The sequence below is a fragment of the Lithobates pipiens genome, unplaced genomic scaffold (assembly GCF_037356315.1).
Source record: "Lithobates pipiens isolate NorthernLeopardFrog02 unplaced genomic scaffold, aLitPip1_a1.2 Scaffold_13, whole genome shotgun sequence".
Lineage (NCBI taxonomy): Eukaryota > Metazoa > Chordata > Amphibia > Anura > Ranidae > Lithobates > Lithobates pipiens.
Genome location: NW_027507718.1, coordinates 222,764,437 through 222,791,422, shown reverse-complemented (window position 1 = coordinate 222,791,422; position 26,986 = coordinate 222,764,437). Strand labels below are relative to the sequence as shown.

General features: G+C 40.8%; 1 protein-coding gene across 1 annotated transcript in view; it reads right to left on the bottom strand.

The window, feature by feature from the left end:
* Window positions 1-2,666: 2,666 nt before the first annotated feature.
* Window positions 2,667-26,986, bottom strand: part of LOC143975874 (uncharacterized) — a 215,635-nt gene continuing 191,315 nt past the window's right edge. Inside the window, exons 27-33 of the mRNA XM_077478427.1 lie at window positions 25,760-25,885; window positions 20,558-20,665; window positions 18,233-18,469; window positions 15,418-15,799; window positions 9,083-9,215; window positions 4,487-4,503; window positions 2,667-2,743 (exon numbers count right to left, since the gene is read on the bottom strand). Of these exons, the coding sequence (XP_077334553.1) occupies window positions 4,498-4,503; window positions 9,083-9,215; window positions 15,418-15,799; window positions 18,233-18,469; window positions 20,558-20,665; window positions 25,760-25,885 (992 nt within the window). The 3' untranslated portion in view covers window positions 2,667-2,743; window positions 4,487-4,497. The remainder of the gene's footprint in view (window positions 2,744-4,486; window positions 4,504-9,082; window positions 9,216-15,417; window positions 15,800-18,232; window positions 18,470-20,557; window positions 20,666-25,759; window positions 25,886-26,986) is intronic.

Here is a 26,986-nt window from a genome sequence, read left to right as displayed (position 1 = left end):
ATCTACTTCTACAATTGCTGCCATACACTGTTCACACATCGAATAATTTGAGAAATACTGATTGGCACTTTTTTTTTTTTTATTTATTATAACAATAGATCAGATAGCATGTTGTAATAAGTCATGTGTATATTGCACAATATGAGAAAGAAACACCCATCTGACCCAGCAAGAAGTTTTAAAACTGCATGTATTCCTTGATTTGCGCTGCACTTGAACCACTTCAGCCCTGGAAGATTTTCCCCCTTAATGACCAGGTCGTTTACAAGATGAGAGATAGTATCTAATTTTTATCGGGACCGAGACATTGCGGCGGACAAAAAAACAAAAAAAAAACCTTGGACACTTGACACTTTTTGGGACATTTATACAGTGATCAGTGCTATAAATACCCGATTACTGTATAAATGTCACTGACAGGGAAGGGGTTAACCATGTTCCCTATGCATGCTCTGTGTGGGGAATGTGGCTGACGAGGAGACTGATCGTTGTTCCTACTTTGTAGGAACATACGATCTGTCTCCTCTCCCCTGACAAATCCGGGATTTATGAGTTTACACACTCAGATCCCAGTTCTCACAAGCAATCGCAGGTGCCCGGCGGTCATTGGGCATGCATGGCTTCTACAGTGTCTTAAAGAGCTTACGTACAGCTACGACGGCTCGCGCCGGGGAGTCAGCCTGTTGCAGTACAACTGCAGTGGCTGGTCGGGAAGGGGTTAATATAAGCCGTTTTATCTTAAGTTATCTACTGCCATGCAGTGTGGTAATTTTGCCAATTATGGCTGCTGTGCCCTCTTCATTAGGCAGGTCACATTATATGACCTCACTGCAAAAGTGCAATGACTTATTTGGTAAACCCTCCAGGACAGATGTGGTGGATCTCTAAAGGGCACAAACTAAGGCAATGCAGTATTCCCTCTGGGGAATTTAAAAAAAACAAAAAACGTGGATTGTCTATTTGACTGACCTAAGTCTCGTTGCAGCTGAAGCACTCTTATGCTACAAACGACCCTAATACATACCCATGTTACACCTTTACATGCAAGGCTATTTGCATGCAAAGCATAAAGTGTTCACAAGTCTTTCTGAATTTGAAGACTAGGAAGTGAGTCAGCTTCCTTCTGTGTTTGCATTTAGCAGATAGAAATGTGCTGTGTATGATAGAAAGTGTTTATCATCTTCTCTGAACATCTTGTTTGGTGTTTTGTGCCGTGTTGTAAAACCATACTGAAATTTTGGAAGTACAGACTAGAAATGGCACTGAATTTGTGGACCACCATATCACAGCCTAAAATAATGTTAACTGTGCATTTGCATTTTCAACTGCATCTAGAAAATTCACACATTTAACAATGACAATCTCATTATGGACCAAAGTAATGCCATTCGTTAGAGTGAACAGTAATGATTCATATTAACCCATTTTCAGCAATGAGTCTGAAACTTATGGGAACACAAAGTTACCACTTGGTACATTGAAACCTATTAAATTGCATGTATGCTGCTGTAATCTTTAAAAGACCTGCTTTTTAAAAAAAACCCTATGCATGAAAAGAGACTAAAGATATAGGAGCTGTACTTTCATTCTCTCTGATGTATTCTCGGTCAAGTCAGGATTAAAGTTCGATGGACAACCAGTATTAAAAGTGTACCAAAATGTTTTTGAATCTATTCCGGCTCTATTCAGATACTCTTGGCTGTGTCTTGTTGGGAGACCTCCTATAAATTTCATGTCACTGAGATACAACCAGGAGAATTTCTACAAAGCCCCTTTCAGACAGTTGTTACCACAACAGGTGTTATTAGATTTCTCTGTTGCTCTGATGGCAATTGTAAAATTTTAGCTTTTCCCGTCTGGTAGATTTACCCGTTTTGTCCTGGTGACCATTACCAAGAGGGACACAAAAAATAAATGGATAACTTGCCGGGGAACAGAAAAAATGGTTTTGGCCTAAACCATTAATGCCAAATAGTTTCTCAAGCCTTTTAGCACCACCAAGGCCTTCCTTAACACCCCCAAGTTGCAGAATCATGTATTTAATGGAGGCAGACAATTTTTATTCAAAGATTAACCCTTCATCCTCTCTGGTATTCAAAATCATGTTTGGTATTGTATTTTACAGCAGCACCAAAAATGTTAGTATAGATCAGGCTCTCTCAACCTTTTAACCCTAGAGAAAACCCCTAAATTTTCAGGTCTCGAGGAACACTTAAAACCAATTCATCAGGGGTCAATAAGAACAATGCTCCCTTATACTGGTGGTCAATAGGAAGAAGGTTCCCCTTAAAGTGGTGCTCAGAATTCCACCCTTAAAGACCACTAAAAATATATTTTGTGTCATGCTGCTGGCTTTGCCAAGTGATTGTGAACCTTGAACTCTGTAGGCACCATCAAAAAGGTGGTTCATCAGCCACAGCTCAAGGTACCCCTAACAACCTCTGGAGGAACCCCAGGGTTCCATAGAACCCTGGTTGAGAATGGCTGGTATAGATGGAAAACCCTCATCATATATATGATGGGGGAAAGAAATTCTTAAAGTTTTATGTATTGTTAATTCTTGCTTTTCATAAGCGGAGTTAAAGCATATCCTCAAAGACAAATACTTTCCTCAATAACTTTTACAGTGTGAACACAGATGACAGTTGGATAAAGACACACGCCAGTTGTATAACAGATTTACTTTTATTAGTATAAATATCAATTAATACTGCAGTACACGGCGTTTGAGAACAATCAGAACCTGTAGAAAGAAACATTTAAATTAGAATTTAAAGTTCTACCTCTATTACAAGATCAAAAACATCATATACAGATAAAGCCAGATGTTTTACAGTGAAATTAATATTGCTCTGGTATGTTGCCATCTGGATCTGAAATTTGTACGGTATACTACGTTGAAATATCTGTAGGCTGCCCTTGCTGACCATTCCTTTAAAAATGCTGGCCTATAACCGCCATGCTGTGACAATAGTGGTATTGTAATGTGTCCCCCATTTAGTAAATTATACCATCCAAAAAAAAAAAAAAAAAAAAAAGATCCCTAGCGGCAGAGCATATATAGCTCAGTTTGTAAGTGGTGTGTAGTTAAAAGGTGTGATGGAATAAGTGGCGATGTGCATGCCAGTGCAGTGGTGGTCATTGGGGAGATAGTTGGTCCAGTAGTGATCATGGTAATTTACCTGATGGTTCAACGGCACTCAGGAACTGAACTTATTAGGGAAGCATTTGCAAATCTGCACAATTGGGGAGCTATATGTTATTGTTAAATTTCCATCAATAGTGCAAGCCAATGTCTCATTGTGACAGTGGAAAGTGCAGTTGATGGAAGCTCAACCTTGCATGGTCACCTAGCATATTTGTGGCTTTTAAGTGCCAAGAAGGGATCAAGTCTCATTGTCACTGTGGTATTTCCACTCTCCCTCACCTGCATTAGCACCGACTTATTTCCTGGTTTTAAGCTTCAGCTAAGGTATAGGTTGAAGTATGCTTGCAGGAGATTGAACTGAATGAAATACACATTTGGGTACCATTGTCTCCAATTTTTGCATTTGTACTAGATCTTGCACAATAGGCAATCCGTCTTTACTACATTGCAAAATACGATAATTTAACCAAGGTAGTTTTTAGTTGGAGGCAAGCACAGATCTCAGAGTTGCTGTTTTTACAATACGGGATGAACACAGGGGGACATTGGACAGCTTTGGCAGCATTTCCAACTTCTAATCAAAAAAAACATTCACTAAAATGCCACACCTTGTAGCGCTCTCAATGTGCGCCAGTAAGCAGAGCAAAAAAATAAAAAAATATGCAGATTTGGTGAAAATAAGACTATACAAAAGCAAACTTCAAAGGGTCATTATGCTATGCACTCTGTACAAACTCTCAGCATTGCCATATGTAATTCTCTTTGGTATACATAGTAAGTCTTACAATCTTTACCATGCATGGTACATCTATTTTTTCTTAAATTTACATACAGCAAGAAAATCGCTTTGTGAATCTACAAGTTTTTTTTTGTTTTTTTTAACTGCAGATCCTACCAGTAACTTCCTGTTGCAGTCTGACACTAAGGCACTGCCTTTCAATTTGCAGCAGCATCGTCAGCCTACCATGCAAGCTTCTTTAGTTGGCCATTTGACTGCTGATCTAATAGTCCTGATAGGAAGTGAAACTGCAACTAAAGGGCATACGACAGGCTGCTAGCAGTTGCTGCCAACTGCAAAGCAGTGGCTTAGAAGCCAGCAACAATAAATAGCTACTGGAAGGATTTACAGGCAAGAAATTGTACAACTATACATTAGATAATCTGTTGCAAAAACTAAATTTATAGAAGGTATAACACTTTACAAAAATTTGCGCAAGAAAAAAATAAAAATAAATAAATTTTGTGAAACATGCTGAAAAATAAAATATAAGCAATAGTAATGGTTTACATCCAACATGTTGCATTTATGGTCATCTATGTTAGAGAAATGATGCTTACCTGAAACCCTTTCATTCCTAAAAAAAATTAAAATAAATAAAAGGATTAGTAAAAAGTTCATTAATCTGCAAATGATATGTTTAAGTGCCCTGAAAAAAATAAAAATCTTGAATCTTAATAGATAACTTTGTGGCGAAATATTAGATATATAGAGCAAGAGAAAAATATAGCATAAGAGAAACCTATACACACAAAATGTACTGGATCTGTGACACGTTGTCTAACCACCTCAATACAGTGCACTTACACCCCCTTCCTGACCAGACCAATTTTCAGCTGTCAGCGCTCCCACAGTTTGAATGATTATTACTCAGTCATGCAACACTGTACCCATATGAAACTTACATCTTTTCCACACAAATAGAGCTCTCTTTTAATGGTATTTAATCACTAGTGGTTTTTTTTATGCTATAAATAAACGTAAATTGTGAAAAAATGCCTGTTTCTGTCATAAAATGTTGCTAATTAGTTATTTCTTCATAAATTTTGGCCAAAATTTATACTGCTACATCTTTGGTAAAAATAACCCACATTAGTTTATAACTTTCACAAAGACCAAATAATAGAGAGTCTACAAACTATGGTGCCAATCGCTGAAAATTGATCACATCTGATCAGGCCTTCAGTACATCAGGTGTATGTCATTTCTTGAGACACTAACAAGTCAGGAAAGTACAAATACCCCCCAAATGACCCCTTTTTACTAAGTAGATATTCCAAAGGTATTAAGTAAGTAGTATGGTGAGTTTAAGTTGTATTTTTTTCCCCACAATTCTTTGCAAAAAGAAGTTTTTTTTTTTTTTTTTTTTACAAAATTGTCATATTATCAGAGTATTTCTCACACACAGCATATGCATACAACAAATTACACCCCAAAATACATTCTGCTACTCTTCCCGAGTATGGCGATACCACACGTGTGAGACTTTTACACCGCATGTTCACATACAGAGGCCCAACAAGTGGCACTTTCAGACATTCTATGAGCAAAAATGACATCTCATTTCATAGCCACCTATTACACTTTTGATGGAATTGCCTATAAAATGACCCCATTTTGGAAAGCAAACACCCCAATGTATAATCTGAGAGGCATAATGAGTCTTTTGAACGGTTCATTTTTTTTTCACAGAAGTTTTTGGAAAATGTGGGAAAAAAAAATAAATTTTTTTTTTTTAACAAAGTTGTCAATTTATAAGATATTTCTAACACATAACATGTATATAGCAAAAATTACACCCCAAAACACATTCTTCTACACCTCCCAGAGTATGGCGATACCACATGTGTAGGACTTTTACACAGCCTGGCCACATAGGTAGGAATGAAATGAGATGTACTACTTCAATGTTCGGCCTCTATCACACTTTTGAACGTCCTGGAGCACCAGGAGAGTGAAATTGCTTTCCAAAATGGGGTCATTTTGTGGGTAAACACCCCAACGTATATTCTATGAGGCATGGGCTGCAAATAGGTACTCAGGTGGACAGAGTGACAGGTACTCAGATGGACAGAGTGACAGGTAGTATGATGGGCAGTGACAGGTCCTCTTTATTGGGGGGGGAACAATCAGTGTGATTGGTGTACACTAAGCGGTAATGAGATGTTACAGCAATCTCCTCCTCACACGAGATCGGTGTGTGAGGAAGAGAACCCGGTAACATCTCGTTACCGTGGTTTGTTTACATTTAGTGATCGGCTGTGAAATGATCACAGCCGATCACGTGGGTAAACAGCCGGCCAATGGCTGCTTACCAGCGTCCGTGACGAGCAGTGTTCCCAGCCTTTCAATCGTGCCGTGCACAGTGGGGGTGTAACCATCTGTGATGAAGTCACGCGGTAAACGGCCATATCCAATGGCTGTTCACCCCCCTCTGTGGCAAGCGGTGTCTCCGTGACACACCCCCACCGAAGGAACAGGGATGCGCACGCATTCCCTGTTTAAACAGGAGGACGTCATACGACGCCCTGCCGCCACAAGAGATGCACCACCTGGCCGACATTTGACGACTGGCAGTCGGGAACTAGTTAACTTTAGAGTGTTTATGTGCTTTTTTTTTATGAAATTAAATCAGATGCCACCAAAATGTCAACTCTTTACAAGCTATACAAAAAACAAGTGTTAACCATGGAAATTTAATAAAGAGCTAATGTTTGTTGCTGAAGGCACTCTTTGTTAAAAGTATTTGTGCACACAATCTACAGTGGGGATTTGCACTACAGGTACTGGCGAGAGGACTCCCTGCCCATTGTTCACACTGCTAGCAGGGACTAAGCTACTGGAGGCAGGACATTAAGTATATCATACCTTTACTGCATCTTCCCTGCACCTATACTGCATGCTGGTTTACTAAAAATGGTTAAGTGCACCAAAACTTCTTAAAAGGGCCCCAACAATAGCAGTCAGAAGATCATAAGGACTGTTCCCGCCGTAAAACCATCCTGCAAGCGCCCTTTGCTCTCTCATCCTTTCATTTCTATGGACAAGGCACATTTAGGCCTAGGCTAGTCGTCATTAATGCACTTTGGTAGTATAGTGCCTGTGTTCAGTAAATCAAGCTCCATTACTGCTGCACTTTAGGTAGGCTCTGAAGGTGTTAAACCGTGTCAGGAGAAACTTAAAAAGCAGCCCATTGTTCAGTGATTAGCGATTTAGACAATATCTTTAGTTATACAATGCCATATCATACAATAGCCATCTAGAAATAACTCCAGTTCTAAAAGCATTACAAATCCTTTCTAAAACTGTTACATCCCACTTACAAGTCCTCCCTGACACTTCTTTCTAAATCACTGTCGCCATGGGCTGCTTTAAGAGTGTGTCTCAGAATACTCATCACTTGATACAGTGAAACCTTGGATTACGAGCATAATCAGTTCCAGGAGAATGCTTGTAATCCAAAGCACTCAAGTGCATATCAAAGTTTCCCCATAGAAGTCAATGGAAACAAGGATAATTCCTTTCGCATTGCCTTTTATTGCATGCAATACCGCATGTGGCCAGGAGGTGGGGGGTGCCGAGAGCCTCAAAAATACGCAAACAGCTCAGCTGAACTCGGAAAGGCTCGGAAACACTCGGGAACGCAGTATTTCCGAACCGTTCCGAATGTCAGCCGCACCACTGCACCTCTGGCAAAACTAACAGAATTCAAGCTAAATGGGGTGTGCAGTACCACATTTGGCCAGACACTTGCAAACAGTCAGGATTTTTTTTTAAAGTTGCTAGTCTTTCAAAACGCTCGTTAACCATGTTACTCGTTAACCAAGGTTCCACTGTACTTTATTTCCTGAGGCAGGTCAACATTGAAACCAGCTGCATGTCAAATGAGGGGGCGGGTCCATTTACGAGTTTAAAGTTCTGGTTCACACTTATGCGATACAACAGTGAATCCTGTGCGGTTCCCACACCACATTGCAATCACATGGCGTTCAGGCGATCTGCTGCAGGTGTCAAGGTTATAACGACACCCCGAAATAGATTACAACACAGTGAACACCCATGTGATGCAATTTGGGTGCAGGGGAAAAATAAAAAAGGTCCATCACCATTTTCGAGTGGATGTGATTTCAGCCATACAAAATGTATGGCAACAATCGCAGAACACAGACTTTGCATTGATGTGCACAGGAATGCAGTGCGATTCCTGTGCAAATCACATGCAGTGTCTAAATCTAAAGTGTGAATCCAGGCTTAAAGACAAATATGTTGCTGCTATAGTATGTTTGCAACAGTTTTTAGGAAATATTTCATAGTATGCTATATTCCAAAAACCTAATTTTACAATTAAGACTACTCAAAGCTAAAGTTTTGGTTCTGACTCTTACACAGCCCCCCCCAAAAAAAAAATAATGTTTTTGCTGAAGCGCATAAAACAAAAAAAAAACAAAAAACAAAATAAACTTCATATTGGCAAGTTACTAGATACACAGGATATGTCCAATAGTGAAATCAATACAAGCTGTAGGAAAAATGGGTCAATACAGTAATTAAGAGCTTTAACTAGGGATTACAGCACTAAGGCCAGAGGGGGGTGGTGAGTGGGGTTGCCTACTCCAAGGTTCTGTTGACAGACTTCTTCTATACCTATAGGCTTACTCAAAGTAGCATTGGGAGTAGCAGTTCTTGGGATGCTGCAGTGCATGGGGGGGGGGGGGGGTAAGAGGAGGTAAGGTAGGGGGAGATTTCCCTAAAAGTGAACCTTTTCATTTACGTTAATCTAAAACAGCTTGAATCTTGGCTGGTTCAGTATGAATGGGTAGGCTGAATGTACAAAGTCGAGCGATCAACTTGGGTACAACCAGCCTGCTGGATTTGCTTCCAAATATCACAAGTGGCTGCTATAGCCGCTAGCGAGAATCACAGTCTTCTCCTGATGGGGATGCCTGCCCCTGCTACAGGAGAAAACAATTGCTAGGCAGCAGGAATTCCCCTGTCAACATTGTTTATGGGGGGGAATCGTGCAAATGTATTTCCTGTAACCCATCTATGCCGTCTTACTCAACTTCCAAGCAAAAATTTTGTGAGATGTTATAAACCAGTCAGTACATGCATCTAGTTGTGGCAGATCTTTCAATTCATTATTTTCTGTGACTTACCTGTTCAATAGCATTGCCTTCAGCATCAAAAGCATCGTTAAGGAAAGTGGATTCCATTGTTCTAGCTTCCAGGGGATAAAAGTCTTTATCAGACTGCCGAGTCAAAGTTCTTGAAGAAGCAGAACTGGAGGTTCTGTTAAGTGCAGGATATTAAGAGAAGTTAATAAATGTAATGCAATAGAAAAACACATCTACTAGAAAAGCACCAGTCTACTTTTCACAAACTTTTGCATTTACAAAGATACATTTTACTAGTTTCTGAAAAGGCCAAATCAGCTTTTAGCAGATTTCACACTCCAAGTATCATGTAGGTGCATTATTGGAACTGTTATCAAGGCAGCTGCACTTCGTTGGCTTTGATAAAATTAATTTTGGTTTAAGAAAAAAAAAAAAAAAAAAAAAAAAAAAAAAAAAAAAAAGTAGCTTTCCCCAGCTGCTTATTTTCATGTTAAATACAGTATAGGCAGCCAACCTCTAAAGTTACTGGGTATGCAAGGAGGAAAGCAGTCTATACTTTAGATAGGTCAATCTACAGTATTGACTGGTGTGCAAGTTGTATTGGATATAGCACTTGAATACCCAAGACTAGAAAATTGGGAAATACAGGATGAGCATATAAAAAGATTTTCACAGATCAGCTACAGAGCTGATCTGTGTCTCACCTTTACTGCTGTAGGTCGGCTGGCATCTGTTCCACTAGCTGGTGTTCGGCTCCGTGCACTCTGCAGCTATGGGTGTCGCCACCCATCACCTGTTGCCCAATACAAGTTTCCTTCCTGCTACTTCCTGTCCAGCCCCTTATGTGCTTCTCTATTTAAATCCCTTTCAAACCAGCTACTGATTGCTTGAGCAACATTTGTTTCAGAGCTCCCTTCATGTAACCCGTTTTACCTGACCTCTCGGGAACTGATCTCTTGTGTACCAACCTGGCTTGTTCTGATTAAGTTGTCTGCAGCCTACCCTGACCTTGGCTCACTATCCGGCTCTCCTTTGCTTCATCCATCCTTGTCTACCAGTCTTCTGGTACTTCCCTAGCAAGCAGGGTGAACCTGGGGGTCGTGACCTGGGGTCAGCACGCAGCTAAGCCCAAACCCTCATGAGGGGGTCCCTGGCGGAACACCGGCTGGCTCTTAGATTCCATGCCCTGGGGGATCCCGTGTCACCTGCTCGACTGTGGGCTCACTGTGTAGAACTGCGACAGATATGCTATAAAATTTCTAGAATACATGCAACATGTAGATGGATTTTAAAACAAGTTTTTTTTTTTTAAACAAAGCAAAAACACTATGATCACCATGTTCTGTCATATCTAGCCCTGATAAACTGTGTTGCGATAGAGATTTTATTTCCCCATCAGACTTAAGATTGAAACAATCAGGCATTCGTTTGAGAAATATCCTTTCAAAACAAACCTTTGAGGACAGCCTGTGTACTTGTTACAATGGGAACTTCAATACCATTGTTATATTTTAGTTAATGTTTGTTCAGTCTATTGTTGTGCAATTGTCTTGAACAATAGATGGACAACCTGACATATATAACCTATGGCATGTACAAATACCAGAGTGCCATCTTGAGGTAGAATTCGAGAATGCCTCTAATTGAAAATGGTACAATTTGAGCAGTCTGTTATATTTCATTTTAACCAAGGCAAACAAGTTTGCCAAGCTTTTGTAGACCATTGTTACAACCTGACAAAAAAAAAAAAAAGCATAAGCTGGATCAGGACTCCATAATACCTCAAGACCAAGCAATGTCTGAAAGACTAGGATGCTTTCAACCGGATCTCCAGCAACTGCTTATAGAAGCTTGGGTCCTCATTGCAATGCAAATCATGAACCCACTGTAACCAGAGTTAACTTAAGAGCACCGTTTATTTGCTAGGCCTTTTGCGTGTTATAGGTATGTTCTTGTATTCCCAATATTGTAATAGTTTTGTATGTACATCATTTTTGTATAGTAAAAGCACATTTATACATGGCAGAGGTCTGAGCTACCTTGCTTCTACTGTAAAGTAACCATTACTAGATGGACGCAAGCAAAAACTGGCACCCTTTGAACCCCAAAAATGCAATGACTTGGATACAAGTCTGAATAAAATTAAGTCTGGAATTATATTGTGCTTCTGCCACTTTCCTTCTTGCACTCTGTCTCCATTTGAGCAAAAAGCCAACTTTTGGCTACCATGCCTGGGTGAGCCGCTATGTAAAAACGTAGCTACTATTGCAGCTAGGAGTTTACCTTTATAGTCCCAGTTTCTGGCTTTTTTGTAGAGGGGGGATTTGTGAAGGTGCAAGTCTAGAATGAGAGCAGCATTCTAAGGCCATCATTTTCCATCAACTTTGAACCAATGAGCTGTAATAGCTTCAAGTCACCTATGGGCAATTTTGGGTAGTGTAGTATTTTGCAGTTTCATGAGCGAGGCATGACATTCGGTATTTACTTGGCACCACCTTATATTTCACCAAAAAATTGGGTATTTCACACTAAAATTTATAGACAATTTTCACAAACGCCCTCATACACTGCAGCATTCCGAGAACATTACAAGCCACACTTTTAAAAAGGGTACTTTGTCATTCTATACTTGTGAGCTGTACACAGCCTATCCACAAAAACTTAAAGTAGGCTCCCCCGATCCCCTTCAAAGATTCCAGTACGCCCCTATCCCAACAGCAACTGACCAAGCACATGTGCAATGCATGAAGTCTCCCTCTGTAGTAGCAGTGGGAAGGAGAGATCATGCACATGATCTTTGAACATTCCGGCATGCTCCAATATAGTCCTGCAATTTAGGGAGGGCAGAGGGGGGTGGTGAGTGGGGTTGCCTACTCTAAGGTTCTGTTGACAGACTTCTTCCATACCTATAGGCTTACTCAAAGTAGCGTTGGGAGTAGCAGTTCTTGGGATGCTGCAGTGCATGGGGGGTGGGGGGAGAGGTAGGGGGAGTTGAAGTGAACCCTTTCATTTACGTTAATCTAAAAATCTAGCAATGAATATCACAATTATGACAAATTGCAGCTGCAACCATTTTATTCTATAGTGTCTAGGCTTTCAACAAAATTTGTTTAGGGGGTTTTAAAGGGTAACTGGTAACTCCACTTTCATGTGAACTAAAATATCAACTATAGCATATACAACTGCAATTGAAGGTTAAAAAAATAAAAAAATAAAAAAAGTTATTTCCCATTTTATTCTGCACTGCTGTAAAATTAAATGCAGTATAGTAACCTGGAAGCATTCCGTACAGATTGTGTACAGTATGCCCCCAGAAATGTAATTTTCTGTTGTGAGATTGTCTCACTGACTTTCCCAAAGTTTGAGCTAAGATACAGGTCAGGTTTTAGGCATACTCTGCAATAAAAATGCAGTTTTGGTGAGATTCTCAAAAGGGTTCATCACCTCTAAAGGAATACAGATCCTGCTCCTCATCAACAAGCCAAAGAACAAACACCCAGAGGGATTTTCTCAAAAGTGGTGTATATATCTACTTTGTATTAATCTGGTATGTGTAACTTCAGTGAATCAAACTACTACATTAAAAAGAGGTTTGCCTATGAGGTCAGACATGCTACACACCCTAACCTGGCATTGCACCCACAATTTGCAGATTATGGATGTAAAAAAATAAAAATAAAAAAAAAATGTGCAAAAAAATAAATAACGTGAACTCCTCTAACAGTGGTTAGGAAGGTAAGGAAGGTCCCCTCCATCTCAGAGAAGCCAAGACGCATAGAATAAAAATTTAACAGATGTATCTATAATGGTACAAGCAGTGCTTTCTTGGCCTTAAATTATATGGAGCCAGGTGCTTGGCCAAGAAAATGCCAGGGAGACTGAGCCCTTTATAGCTGGCACATAGTGACCCTTCCAGATTTCTTATGCCAAGAGGTACCCAAGTAACTCATGGGATATTGCACTGTATCCTAGCCGTTCTAAAGTGCACTGTAGACTAGTTATAGTAATATTCACCTTACAGTTAATGCTCATATGCAGTTTATTGCCGACTTGCTGATTTAGGAGCTGGTTACAGTCTAGTAGTACAGAACCCCAAGTTTTTGGCAGATGGATACCATTTAGCAAACTGCCTGAACCTACGCTTCTGTGTTCATTTATGCGTGAACCCCCTTTTATTCTAACCTTTGCCAATACATTTGAGTTCAGTTACCCCTAAACAGTCTTGTGTATTTCCTAGTGCCAATTCCAGCTGAGCTAAAGTGTGTCTAAAGGCTGAAAGTTAACCTTCACGCATTCTATGCATGAATGGAAAAAACCTTCTATGTGTAGCTCCTCCCTTATGCTCACCTGAGCCCAACCCAGCAATGCGCACAAAAGCAGAAGCTCTCCCTCACTGAGAGACAGCAGCGAGAGCCATTGGTCAACCACAGCTGAGGGGGTGGGGCCAAGCCACACTGTCTCAGACAAAGCCGGCATGGGAGCGAGTATGCACGAGTGCCCCCATAAAAAGCAATGAGAGGAGGTTCAGGGCTGCTCTGTGCAAAGCCAATGCACAGAACAGATATATAACATGTAAAAAAATTAAATAAAAAATCTGAACCTTTACAAATGCTGTAAGGCACTCTTGTTCTTTTAAGTGCTTGTGGTAACTTTAATTCAAAGACATGTGTCCGAGAGAACCCAAATTACCAAGCAGCACCTGCCAGGGGTAGGGCTACATACACCGCTATCAAAAAAATAAAATAAAGAAAAATGGGGAACACATTGAAAACTCAGACCTCAATGGGGAAAAACCATCATGCTGGTCATCTATACTGATGGACTGGGTACTGTGTTTGGAACAGGATGCCACATTTGATGCAAATGAAAGTCAACCTACAGACGGCTGAATTCAAAGACACCCCTAAAATCAAAGTGAAAAAGTGATGCATCAAGCTAGTCCATTTTGCGGAAATTTGTTTTTGCTACGAGGAAAAAAAAAAAAAAAAAAAAAAAATTATGTTACTCAGTAGCTTGTATGCATGCCTGACAACATTGGGACATGCTCCTAATGAGACAGAGGACGTGTCCTGGGGTATTTTCTCCCAGATCTAGACTAAGGCATTACTGAGCTCCTGAACAGACTGGCAGTGCTCATCCTATTCCTCACACAAAATCCATCAGCAGGACTGTTATATGCTTCAAGGACTTTCTACAGCCCTGTCCAGCTCGCCTAGAGTAACTGCCTGTCTCTTGGGCTCTCCATGCTCTTGAGACTGTGCTGGGAGACACAGCAAACCTGGCAATGGAACATACTGATGTGCCATCCTGGAGGAGTTGGACTGCCTGTGCAATCTCTATAGGGTCCAGGTATCGCCTCATACTACCAATAGTGACACTGACCCTAGCTAAATGCAAAACTAGTGAAAAAAGTCGGAAAAGATGAGTAGGGAAAATAAAGTCAGTGGCCACCACCTGTAAAACCATTCCTGCTTTGGAGGTTTTATTGTTGCCCATCTAGTGTACCTGTTAATTTAATACCAAAACCACTGAAACTGATTAATAACCCCCTCTGCTACTCAAATGACCAGATCAATATCCGATTTTTTTTTTTAGCAGTGTATATACAGTTGTGCTCATAAGTTTACATACCCTGGCAGAATTTATTATTTCTTGGCCATTTTTCAGAGAATATGAATAACTCATGGTAGTGTTTGGCTGAAGCCATTATCAACTGTGTTTACTCCTAATCACAACAACAGAAACTACCAAAATTACCCTGATCAAAAGTTTACCGTGTATTGCCCCCTTTAACATCAATGACATTGTGACGTCTCGTGGTATTATTCTCAGGTAAAACTGCCCATTCCTCTTGGCAAAAAGCCTCCAGTTCCGGTAAATTCTTGGGCTGCCTTGCATGAACTGCATGTTTGAGATGCAGTTTGCAAGCCTAGCATTTTGACAAATTTAGAAGTGTCCACCCTTTCTGCCAAAACTGCTGCTTTTGGACGCACTTTCAGTGGGTTTTTCCCGCCTCTAAATTTCCACTACTAAAGCCCATGTGTGCATGGACACCAGCTAACATGTAGGGGAATGGAGACAAGGAAAAAACACCTGATGCCCCTAGAAGCAGCTGCAAAAACGTCCAGTGTGCACAAGGTCAAAAATCTTTAAATGGCCCAATCCGAAAATCTCAAGTTTCCTGGTATGTAATATACATTACAGTAAAATGTAATGCCAAATACAGCATTGCAGTACAAAAACCTGATAGCACTTAAGTCCCATATTTTCAGAAAATCAGTCTAGATAGGTGGTAAGAAGGTTACACATAAATATCAATACCATGTTAACTTTAGGGGAAAAAAAAAGGGAGCGTATCACTAATGTTCAAAACTAACCTGTGTAAAGCTTTTCTTCTGGACACATATACAAAGACTCCTGCAGCTATTCCAAACACAAGAAATACTGCAATAGTGCCAAGAGTTATGGGAGCAGCAAGTGGCTGTACGCCAACCTCACAAATATTTCCGCTATAGCCAGAATCACATTGACATTTAATAACATCCTTTTCAATGACACATTCTCCTTTCATGCTGCAGGTCTCTCTGGTGCAAGGCCTGGATTCTCTTTCAAGTTCTTCTGGGGTCAGGTCACTTTCAGACTCAATTTCATCTGCAATTGTGCTGAAATGAAATCTTGGAACTCCCAAATGTCTGGTTGTGGATGGTGTGATAGCCAGAGGCGAAGGAATAATTGGTTTACTTCCTTTTAGGTATGCACCTGAAAATCACAATGTGTGTTAGTAAACAGCCTCAACTATTGGCTATCAATTCAAACAATGGCAAATATCCCAGGAGATATTTGTAGTTTCATTGTAGAGGGGTGTAGCACCATTGCTCTGTATGCCTTTGGAGATGAACTGCATGTAATATACAGACACTTGGTGCTAGAATACATTTGCATTGTAGCATCAAGTATAAAAATTTGGCTGCTCAAGAAGGTCAGTGCATGTTAGGCTTCATGTACACGGGACTTTTAACGCTCCTGAACTATTTAACGTGAGATCGTAACCCACGTTTAAAACATCAGTTTTGCCGCATAAAAAAAAAAAAAACAAGTCAAAATAGGCAAAAAAAAATAATAAAAAAAAACAAAACAAAACAAAAAAAAACGCCTGTAAACGAAACATGGCTAAACACGAGTTAGCATATTTATAATCATTTGGCACTTGAAATGCCTCTAAACTCAGCGTCTGAACCCATTTGCAGTCCAAAAAAAGCCTCTAAACTTAACTGCCTAGAAACTACTATAAACGACCCCGTGTACATGTACTGATAAGGTAGCATAGGAGGAGAGTTCAGGAGCAGTTGAAAAGAAATGCCCAACTGCTCCTAAACGTCCATTTAGCAGCAGCAGTGTACATGAGGCCTAAAGAGCTTGGTTGTCTAGATCTTTTCACTGCGGTCAAGTGCTAAACAGGGAAAAAAGCAAATAATGGCTATTGGCAAGGTAGCTGTACTGCACCAGGGAATGAGGTAAAAACTGAAAAAGTAAATATGCTACTGCAAGACACTAATACATATATAAAAAGCCCACTGTTATTACATAAGCTTCATAGAACAGAATAAAAATGAGCTGTAAACTGATATTAGTTTATTTAATGTACCTAAGCAGGCAGGAGGTAGGGAAATGTATTAAAAATTGGGACAGAAGACAAAAAAATATATATATATATACAATATAGTTCTTTGGTGGGTGTATCCTGGCAGGGAGTTATTACCTGTAAAATCCCTAAACACTCAAGCCAGTTGACAGTTTAGCCCAAACACATGCACCCATTATGAATGCATGTTGTGATGGCTCCTCTGTCCCTATAGTGGATCTAAAAAACAGCCACGAGAGAAACATGGTGGTTGTCAATGTGGAACTCCCTGAAAAGGCTAGTTGCTTGGCTGTCATGCTTGCCCTCCTGCTCCACTGCTATGTCACACCAATTTGATACAAGTAAACCAATCATAGAAAATCAGAAGTCCTGGTCTGGTTCACTGACCCGGAACAAGTTTACAAATTAGCAGTGTGTCATTTTGATGTGTGGATGGAACAGAACACCGTGTTCAACGTGGTTTTAGGACCATTGGCCAAGGGGTTCTTTACAGGGGGATTGCAACAAGCAGATGGTTTAAAGGGCAAGTCCACAGGGAAGCAATCTAGGTACATAAAACTGCATAGCAGAATCAACGCACCGGGGCACAATTACGTACAAGTCCAGGGTCACAAGGCAACAATGCTGAACAGTGACATGCAGCAATAAGGTACAGTGGAGTATAAGTTTGGGGTCACAGGCAGCGATCTGAGCACAGCAAGGGACAGGCAGCAATGCACTAGAATTCAGCAACTCACCTGCCGCTTCCATCTGCCTCAGTACAGGTTTGGTTCTCTGTATAGCGGTTCCCTGAAAGTGGAACTAAACCCTTTTATGTCTTACAGCCAAGGAAGCTGCCATCTTAGCCTCAGGATCATCCACAAGTGCCATGGTGTTGCATGTGCAAGTTATGACACCAGCTATTTGATGGCTTGACTGTTTAACTGTGTAGCCTGTGCTCAATTGTTCATGGCATGCTTTGAGAGGTGGAATTATTAAAACTAAGATGGAATCTGGAGCAGTAGTGCATGGTAACCAACCCACTTCTAGCTACAGCTTGTTCAGTTAAGCTTTAAAAATGGAAGCAGATTGGTTGCTATACACAGCTGCTCTAGTCTTTGTTACGCTCCTCCCTGAAAACTCATTAATTGATGGTTTAGTTCTGCTTTATTGCCAGAAATCTACCTTGGCACAGGCCCTTTTGTCACCCACCTTAACAGACCTGCGATAAGTGCATTGAAGGCCACCCAAAATCCAGCTCCATTGCAGCTGCTGGTAGCAGGGACTGCACACTTGTACATGGGCAGCTTCAATGGTTCATTGGTTTTGGAGGTCTCTTTGATCTTCCAGTCATTTGTGGCTAGAGAGCAAAGTTGCCCATCTGCTGAGGGCTGGGAAAATGGGCAGGAAGGTGCCACAGGCAGGGGACTGGCTCCTTGATGGTCACCCTAACAGCCAGTCAACAAGCATGTTTAGGTGGTCAAGGCAGCCATGTATCCCTCCCATGACCAGTTTAGTTTTTCCATGTGAACTGCCTTGCGATTTTAAATGATAAAATTAAATGTACTTACACTTTTCTTCATCAGAGGCATCCAAACAATCTATGTTTTGATCACATATTTGGGTTCTAGCGACACATTTTAGGCGATCTTTACAAGGCTGAGAATCCTGGGGGCACCTCAGCTCTTCAGCACAGTATGTATCATTCACCAGATAATGCATAGCTGAACAATGACACGAATGGCCGAAAAGGTTTGGCAAACAGATTTGGCTACACCCACCATTATTTATAGAGCAGCCATTACTTCCTGTAATGCAAACAGATTTTAAATAAGCAGTTTATAACTTACTAATTTTGTACATTAATATCTGCATTTGCTGTACATGTGTACGGAAAGTGTACGGAAAGTGCAATAGCCAACATTCCTAGTCAACTAAGGTCTTCTGGGCCAGATTACAATCATCCAGAGCCTGCAGTCATACAACATTGCTAGTCAAAGCAACTACTGTCGGCTAAAATCACTACATTTTCCCAACCTAGATTAGAATATTGTGAGATGTCTATCTACTGATCAGAAAAATATCTGACCGCTAGTTAGACATGGGCACCATCAAAAAATTTGTTTCGTTTGAAAAAAAAAAAAAAAAATAGTAATTCGTGTACAAAATTCAAGTCGGATTCGTACAAAATACGAATTTTCGTTAGGTTCATAAACTTTTCATTAAATAACGAAAGTTCGTTATGATGAATCTATCATTATGAGGGGTTCCCACCATCTCTGTGCCGAGTTCTCGGGTCTGAGTGTACACCCGCTATGCCCATTATGAGGGGTTCTCACCATCCCTGTGCTGACTTCCTCTGATTGGTGAGCAAAACACCAGTCATGTTTGTTAATTTGGATCCAAAATATGTTGACAAAATTTCGTATTTCGTATGAAATTCGTAAACATAGAAATTCCCATAGGGTTCCCAGATCTGTACACCCGCTGTGTCCATTATGAAGGGTTCCCACCATCCCTGTGTTGAGTTCCTGGGTTTGACTGTACACCCGCTGTGCCCATGAGGGGTTCCCACCATCCCTGTGCTGACTTCCTCTGATTGGTGTGCAAACACCAGTCATGTGTCCGTGCAAAAATTTCATATAAAATTTCGTAAGCATAGAAATTCCCATAGGGTTCCCACCATCCCTGTGCTGAGTTCCCGGGTCTGTATACCCGCTTTGCCCATTATGAGGGTTCCCACCATCCCTGTGCTGGGCTCCCGGGTATGTACACCTGCTGTGCCCATTATGAACGGTTCCCACCATACCTGTGCTTTGCTGACTTCCTGGGTTTTTAAACTTTATTTTAAGAAAAGTTAACAAAACTAAAGAAAAAAAGTTAGTTATGAATTTGGATCCGAAATTAGTAAATTAAATTTCCTACATCATACAGAATTTTCAGAAATTCATATGAAACGAATCGCACATGTCTACTAGTTATAAAAGCATCCACTTTGCCTCTCATCTAGCGTCATGAGCCTCCTTTGCCTACTGTAAGCTTGGGCTTGACTGGCCAGGCTGCGCACGCACATTTGGGAAGCCTTGGTTAAAGTCTCTTGCCACTACCTCTAGAGCTATAGGTCTTTTTTGCATAATGGCTGAGCGAGGATATTTTACCACTGTAGGTTGTCTACAGACCAGTACAGTGTCCTACGAAAGGCTTGTATGTAGGGAGACTGGCATGTAGCTGGAGCACCAGAGGCTATGACATTTTTATAGAAAAGGTTGTAGATACCATACTCTATCCACATACTTACATATTATGCGTAACTTTGAAGCATCTGCATTTCTCAGCCTTTCAGAGCAGTGTAGGGTTATTGGTGCAATTCCAGAACAAAATACAAAAATGCCTATCACCTGGAAAAGCCAACTCTGGTGAATTGGCAAATCTAGTGAATACCGGTATTGGTGTCAACACTAACCATTTGCACAAGTACTTGCACTCATGCAAATGCTTTGATACTAAAACCAAATATTTCCTGCAGTGGGATTTGAGCACATACTAAATTAATGGGATCAAACCGTACTGCAAATTATCACATGCCATTTGAATAGGAATGCAGTGAGATTTTTCTGAATGTACATGAGGCTTCCCGCACTGCTCCTGCGTGAACCCAGGCTTGTCAATATGACTTCAGCCGGGTCAACATGAGCTGTGTGGGAAATTGACAGAAATCGCATCACATTGGTAACTTGACATGCAATTCTTTGCAGTGTGATTTAAGCCCATTTTATATAAGCTCAAATTACACAGCACGCAAATATAATTGGCATGCACTTGATAAGTATGGGTACTCATGCTTAAACTGGAATCGGTGCATCACTTGTAAAATGGTATTAATTCTACAGGCTCACCTTGTTGAGTTAGTCTGCTGTAAACTTTCAGGTCTACCACCCTTTGGTCCACTTCATAAAACCTAATTTCCTTTGTTTCTACTTTGGTAACTGAAACATTTGTTGTACCTAAAATGAAAAAAAATATATATATAAAAAAAAAAAAAAAAAAAAAAAAAAAAAAACCATACAATATAAAAACATAAGCTATCTTTTTTTAGAGTCTAGTCCCTAAGGCAAGATATTCGTATGGTTCAGAGGGAACCGACTGCTTATGCTGCAGGATGGCATGCAAGAAGTGTTCAGCATTAAGGATGAGCCGAACACCCCCATTCGGTTCGCACCAGAACCTGCGAACAGACCTAAACTTCGTGTGAACTTTAGAACCCTATTAAAGTCTATGGGACTCGAACGTTCACAATCTAAAGTGCTAATTTTAAAGGCTAATATGCAAGTTACTGGCCTAAAAAGTGTTTGGGGACCTGGGTCCTGCCCCAGGGGACACGGATCAATGCAAAAAAAAGTTAAAAACGTCAGTTTTTCTCAGGAGCAGTGATTTTAATAATGATTAAAGTGAAACAATAAAAGTGTAATATTCCTTTAAATTTCGTACCTGGGGGGTGTCTATAGTATGCCTGTGAAGGGGTGCATGTTTCCCGTGCTTAGAACTGTCCCTGCACAAAGTGTCATTTCGCAAGGAAAAAAAAAAAAAAAAAGTCTTAAAATCACTTTCCATTGTCGGCTCCCGTAATACAGATAACACTCAATGAGTGTTCTGTATTAGCCGACAATTCATTCATTGATAAAAAAAAAAAAAAAAAAAAAAAAAAAAAAAAAAAGCATGGGGGTTCCCCTAAATTCAATTTCCAGGCCCTTCAGGTCTGGTATGGATATTAAGGGGAACCCCGCATCAAATTAAAAAAATTTGACGTGGGGGTCCCCCTAAATATCCATACCAGACCCTTTATCTGAGCACACAACCTGGCAGGCTGCAGGAAAAGGGGGGGACGAGAGCGCCCCCCCCTCCTGAACCATACCAGGCCACATGCCCTCAACATTAGGAGGATGCTTTGGGGGTCTGTGACCCCTCAAAGCACCATGTCCCCATGTTGCTGTGGAGAAGGGCCTCATCCCCACAACCCTGGCCGGTGGTTGTGGGGGTCTGCGGGCGGGGGGCTTATCTGTAACATTTTTTATTTTTTTATCAATGAATAAATTGTCGGCTAATACAGAGAACACTCATTGAGTGTTCTCTGTACTACGGGAGCCGACAACGGAAAGCGATTTTAAAAGACTTTCCTTGCGAAATGACACTGTGCAGGGACAGTTCTAAGCACGGGAAACATGCGCCCCTTCACAGGCATACTATAGACACCCCCCATTAAGACAGACTAGATTCTAGCATTGATCACAACCTCCAAATTGTTAACATATCCAACTTGCTTCACAAAAGAAATTCAAGTAGTGCCATTGTAGATTTGATTTTAAGCGTATACTCTAGGACTTTAGGCTTCCCTCACTACTTGGTGTAATTTGAGCTGGGCGCCCCAAAAGGCATTGCAGCTATGTTCAGAATTCCTAAGTGACGCAACTCGTTGGAAGGAGTCAGTGATGTCACTTCTGGGGGTCGCGTGAACACTGAAGGAGAGCCTCTCAGTATTTGAGGTTTTTGGCTATACACACACACACACACACACACACACACACACACGATAACTGTGAGCATTTAGTCTTAATGAACGCCTTTATACAATTTTGCGCGCTGAAAGCTTTTTACTCTGCGCCTCTCTAGAGAAATAGTCTGTCCATTTCATCGGAGAAGACCAAGATGCAGTGGCGGTTCCTCCCCCTACATCAGGAACATTAAAGATATACCAATTAAAAAGGTGGGATTAGACCCGGGGGGGCTTCCTAAGGTGAGCGGGCAATTCACCTGGTGGTATTTATCACTAAAGTTAACCGTGAGGAGGCACTTAACGAAGCATGAAGTTTAAAGGAGGATTCCACTATATCATGTGTGACTATCACATTTAAATATTAAAACGTATTTATCACTTAGTTTACACATGTATTAAAGTTGTTTATCATATCTATTGTCACATTCATTTGTTTTACACTGTTGGAATGAGCGCACCATTCCCTGAAATTGTTATTCACGTTAGTGTAAAGATCAGTTATAAATGGTGAAGCTGTTCGGAGCGTTTTATTGGCAAAGTATTAAATATTAAGTATTAAACCTTCAACCTTTTAGGAAGAATTCGCAACTGCAGCTCCCATAGTTTCATTCTGACACTTTTTAAAAAAGTGTACAACATGTTTACACTGGCTATATGTGCGTCACAAAGCCATAATTCCTAAAATTTCTATGGGCCATCCTTCTAAACCACCTTGAAACATTTTAAATATATAAAAAAAAAAAAAAAACAAAAAAAAAAAACACATGCTTAAAGTTATCAAGTTTGATTTCATTATATACAGGGCATATAAAAAGTAAACACCCTTGTTAAAAATGTCACGTTTCTGTGAAAAAAAAAAAAAAATAAAAAAAATAAAAAAGAAGAAGAACATAACATTTTAGAATTTTCCACCTTTAGCCCAGGTTCAAACTAGTAAAGAAAATGTAATTTTAGACATGCATTTAAGCCCGAGTTCACACTATTGTGAACACAGACATCACATTGCTGTGCTGATCACATGCGATTTCTGAGCAATGAGAGTTCAGCTACACAGTTGTATGGCTGAAGTCACATTGGATTCGCACAGAAAAAGGGGCAGGGACTTTTCCTGCACTAGAATCGGATTGCATGGGTGTTCTCACCTATGCAATCCAAATCCTGCACGAGTTCACAGTTCGCACTGCGATCTGTGAACCGATCTGGGTGTGTCAATGTATTGACACCCGCAGCAGTTTGCAGAAGGCAGTGTGAACTGCCTGTGGGAGAGAAGTGATGTGGGAACCAGCACTGGTTCCGCACCACACTAGGCTGAATGCAGGGACGTAGATAAGGGGGGAGTCAGGGGGGCCAACCCCCCAGCATCAATTTCACAGCAGCTAGGCTAGTGTAGCCTATAAGCTGCGAGAGCCGCACTGCCGCTGGGAAGAGGACCCAGACGGGGCGCTGTATGCCAGATGAAGATATATACATGTTCCCGATATGCCCGCTTTGAAAAACAGGTCAGTATTCCATAGGTTCCGGTATGATTTCAGGAGGGAGGAAGTCACCTCCGATTATCATCAGCTACCCACTGGCTGAGAAGGCAGCAGGGGGAGGTGCGGCTGCCTCCTTAGCCAATGGGTACACAAAGTGCATTGTCCTTCACTTCAGATTCATCTCACAGGCTCCTTGTCTTGGGGTGAGAGGAAGCAACGTGGGGAGACATGAACAGAAGCTGCAGAACTTTCTGCAATGATCAAGGTGATAGGAGAGAAATTACTTTCCCTTTCTCCCGCTACATTCTACATCTGGCACCTTTCACCCCAACTTTACTTCCCTACCCCCTGTGTACTACATAGCTGTACATGCGCCCGGTAAGACTATGCAGTGATCAGACACTCACATCGATCCTCACCCCTCCCCTTTCCAGTTAACCATCTGCTCTCCACTCACATAAATCTGCACTGAACACATCCTGCTGTCTCAGATTTGGGAATTCCACACTAGGAGTCCACAAACTGATTGTGCACCTGACACTCATTCCCAGCTTACTTCCAACTGTTCTGCACCTGGATACATTCTTGCCACAGCACCTGTGATCATCATGCTGATGATCACTGTACTGCATGAGACTCCTGTATGACTGCTACTATAGGTTGTACAGAGTGACCATCAGCATGATAATGATCATAGGTGCTGTGGCTGTATTATTCATAGCAGTAGACAGTATTGCATTGTAAACTTTTACGCAGGACTTTATCCAGCTGAAACGTAGCACACCCTTGAACTCTGCATTCCTTACGCAACTCATTCCTGAACCCTGCACTCTACGTAATGCACAGTAACCCTGACCCTTGCAAAACAAAAAAAATAAAAAATATTCAGCAATTGTAAGAGTGTGTATTCGTATGCACTATATAGCCTGTGTGTACACACTGAACATCTGTACTCCAGTAACCACCTCTAATATACTGTACAAAAGGTCCAATCACTGAAAGTAGGGGAAGCAGGGTTTCCCCCTACTTTCAGCCGACCAGTGTATGGTGATATAAGTAGTCACAATGGCATGCCTGCGCAAATGGGTGCACCTGCATGGCCCCTTTAAATGGCGGGCTAGTGGGCGTGAACATGCCCTGCAGTCTCAATGTCCACCAGTGGCCCACGATCGGGACACAGAGGCAGAGCAGGGAGATGTAAACAAGGCATTTCCCTGTTCTGCCTAGCAACATGACAGGGACCTACTGCTCCCAGTGATCGAGAGCAATGATCTCAGGTTCTAGTGAGCCCATTCCCCCTACAGTTAGAACATAGTTAACCCCCTTGATCGCCCCCTAGTCTCATTTACACAGTAACCAGTGTGTGCTGCCCCAACAGGGCATAGAATTTTTTTCCATTATGTTATGACATACTTCCTTTGTATGTAATGCTCCACCCTTCTTCCTGTTTTGTACTTCGTGTCAATGGAGTAACAAGCCTCATATAGCAGAGCACATGTATTCTACATTGTAAGCTACAGACAATATCTTTTGACCACATAATCTGCTGTAATCTGATGCTCAGAATAAAATAATCTGTGGATGGAAATCGGTATTGGTGAGTTCAAGCTATCTGATGAGGCTTGTTTTCCGTGTCTGCCACAAGGTTGCAGTCACGAGAAAATAAAAATAACTAATACCATAAATCTATGCCTTATTTTGTAGCCGCTATAAATTTTGTACAAGTCAATATACGCTTATGACGATTTTTTACCAAAAATATGTAGAATACATAAATCGGCCTAAACGAAAATGTTTTTTTGGGAAAATTGCAAAAAAAAAAATTCTTCAAAATTTTCACTTACAAAAAAAGCCCCACACACCAGAGGTGATCAAATACCACCAAAAGAAAGCTTTGTGGGAGAAAAAAAAAAAAAAATGTAAATTGTCGCAACATCGCACGACCGCACAATTGTCAGTTAAAGCGACAGTGCCGTATCCCAAAAAGTGCTCTGGTCAGGAAGAGGGCAAATCCTTCCAGGGCTGAAGTGATAAAAAAATAAATAAAAATAAAATAATATCTTGATACATACCATTAGCAAACACAGTCCAGAGCAAATAACCTTCTCCAGCAGTAAATAGATTTAGGCCATGAAGACCACTTTGTATCACCTTGTAATTTGATCCATCCACTTGAATTGATTCAATGGTACCATATACTGCAAAACACATTGAAAGCTTTGATCAAAATTGCATTAAAATTCAATTGTCATCTTAACTAGTGATTTCCGCTTTCATCTCAAAGGTTGCAGTATATCACCTCTACTTTTCTACTATCATATTCCCCTATGAAAAAAACACACACACACACACACACACACACACACACACACACACACACACACACCTTCTGCAGCCAGATTGAGCAGGGCTTTAAGCAATAAAGACCTCTTATGAAGAGGTCTTGTGGACAATGTGTTGGGTGGATGGAAGGAAGTAGCACGTCACCGAGAAGTTGCTGCCGGGGAGCTAGTGGGGAGGATTATACTGGAACTCTGGCTGTTCTGCGATAGTTCTAAAAGTCCAAGCTATACGCGCTCTGATTAAAACAGAGCACTAGAAACAATTGTGTTGTCTCTGCTGATGAGGAGAGGCGGCAAGTGCTTCTTAAAGCCAAGGCAGAAGAGCAGAGTTGGATAGTCCCTGCAAAAGATGAAAAGGGAGATACATATGACCTTTTTAGACCTAGTGTGAAGGTCTATGTGAAGGGCGAGTGCATTTACTTCACGTTAAGGCACGTGGGGGTTATTTATGAAAGGAAAATCCACTTTGCACTACAAGTGCAGGTGGAAGTACAGTTGCTTTAAAGCCGAGGGGTAAATCTGGAATGAGGTAAAGCGCTGCTGATTTTAACATCCAATCATGTGCAAGCTAAAACGGTTTTCCTTGCATATCCCCCTCGGATCTACAGCGACTGCACTTTTAAGTGTACTTGCAGTGCAAAGTGGATTTGCCTTTCATAAATAACCCCCCTGGCGTATTAAATGGAGTGCAATTTGGGATTCACAAGTGTTTATGTTCATTACTACAGAGCACAGAATTATTGGACTATATATATATATATATATATATATATATATATATATATATATATATATATATATATATATATATATATATATATATATATATATATATATATATTCATTTTTTTTGGACTGTTAACATGAACATTTTGCACATCTGGTGCTTTAAGGAGTCTCTCCTAGAACTACACTTATGGTTAAGGCTTTAAGCTAGCCTCTGCCCGATGAGCTTTT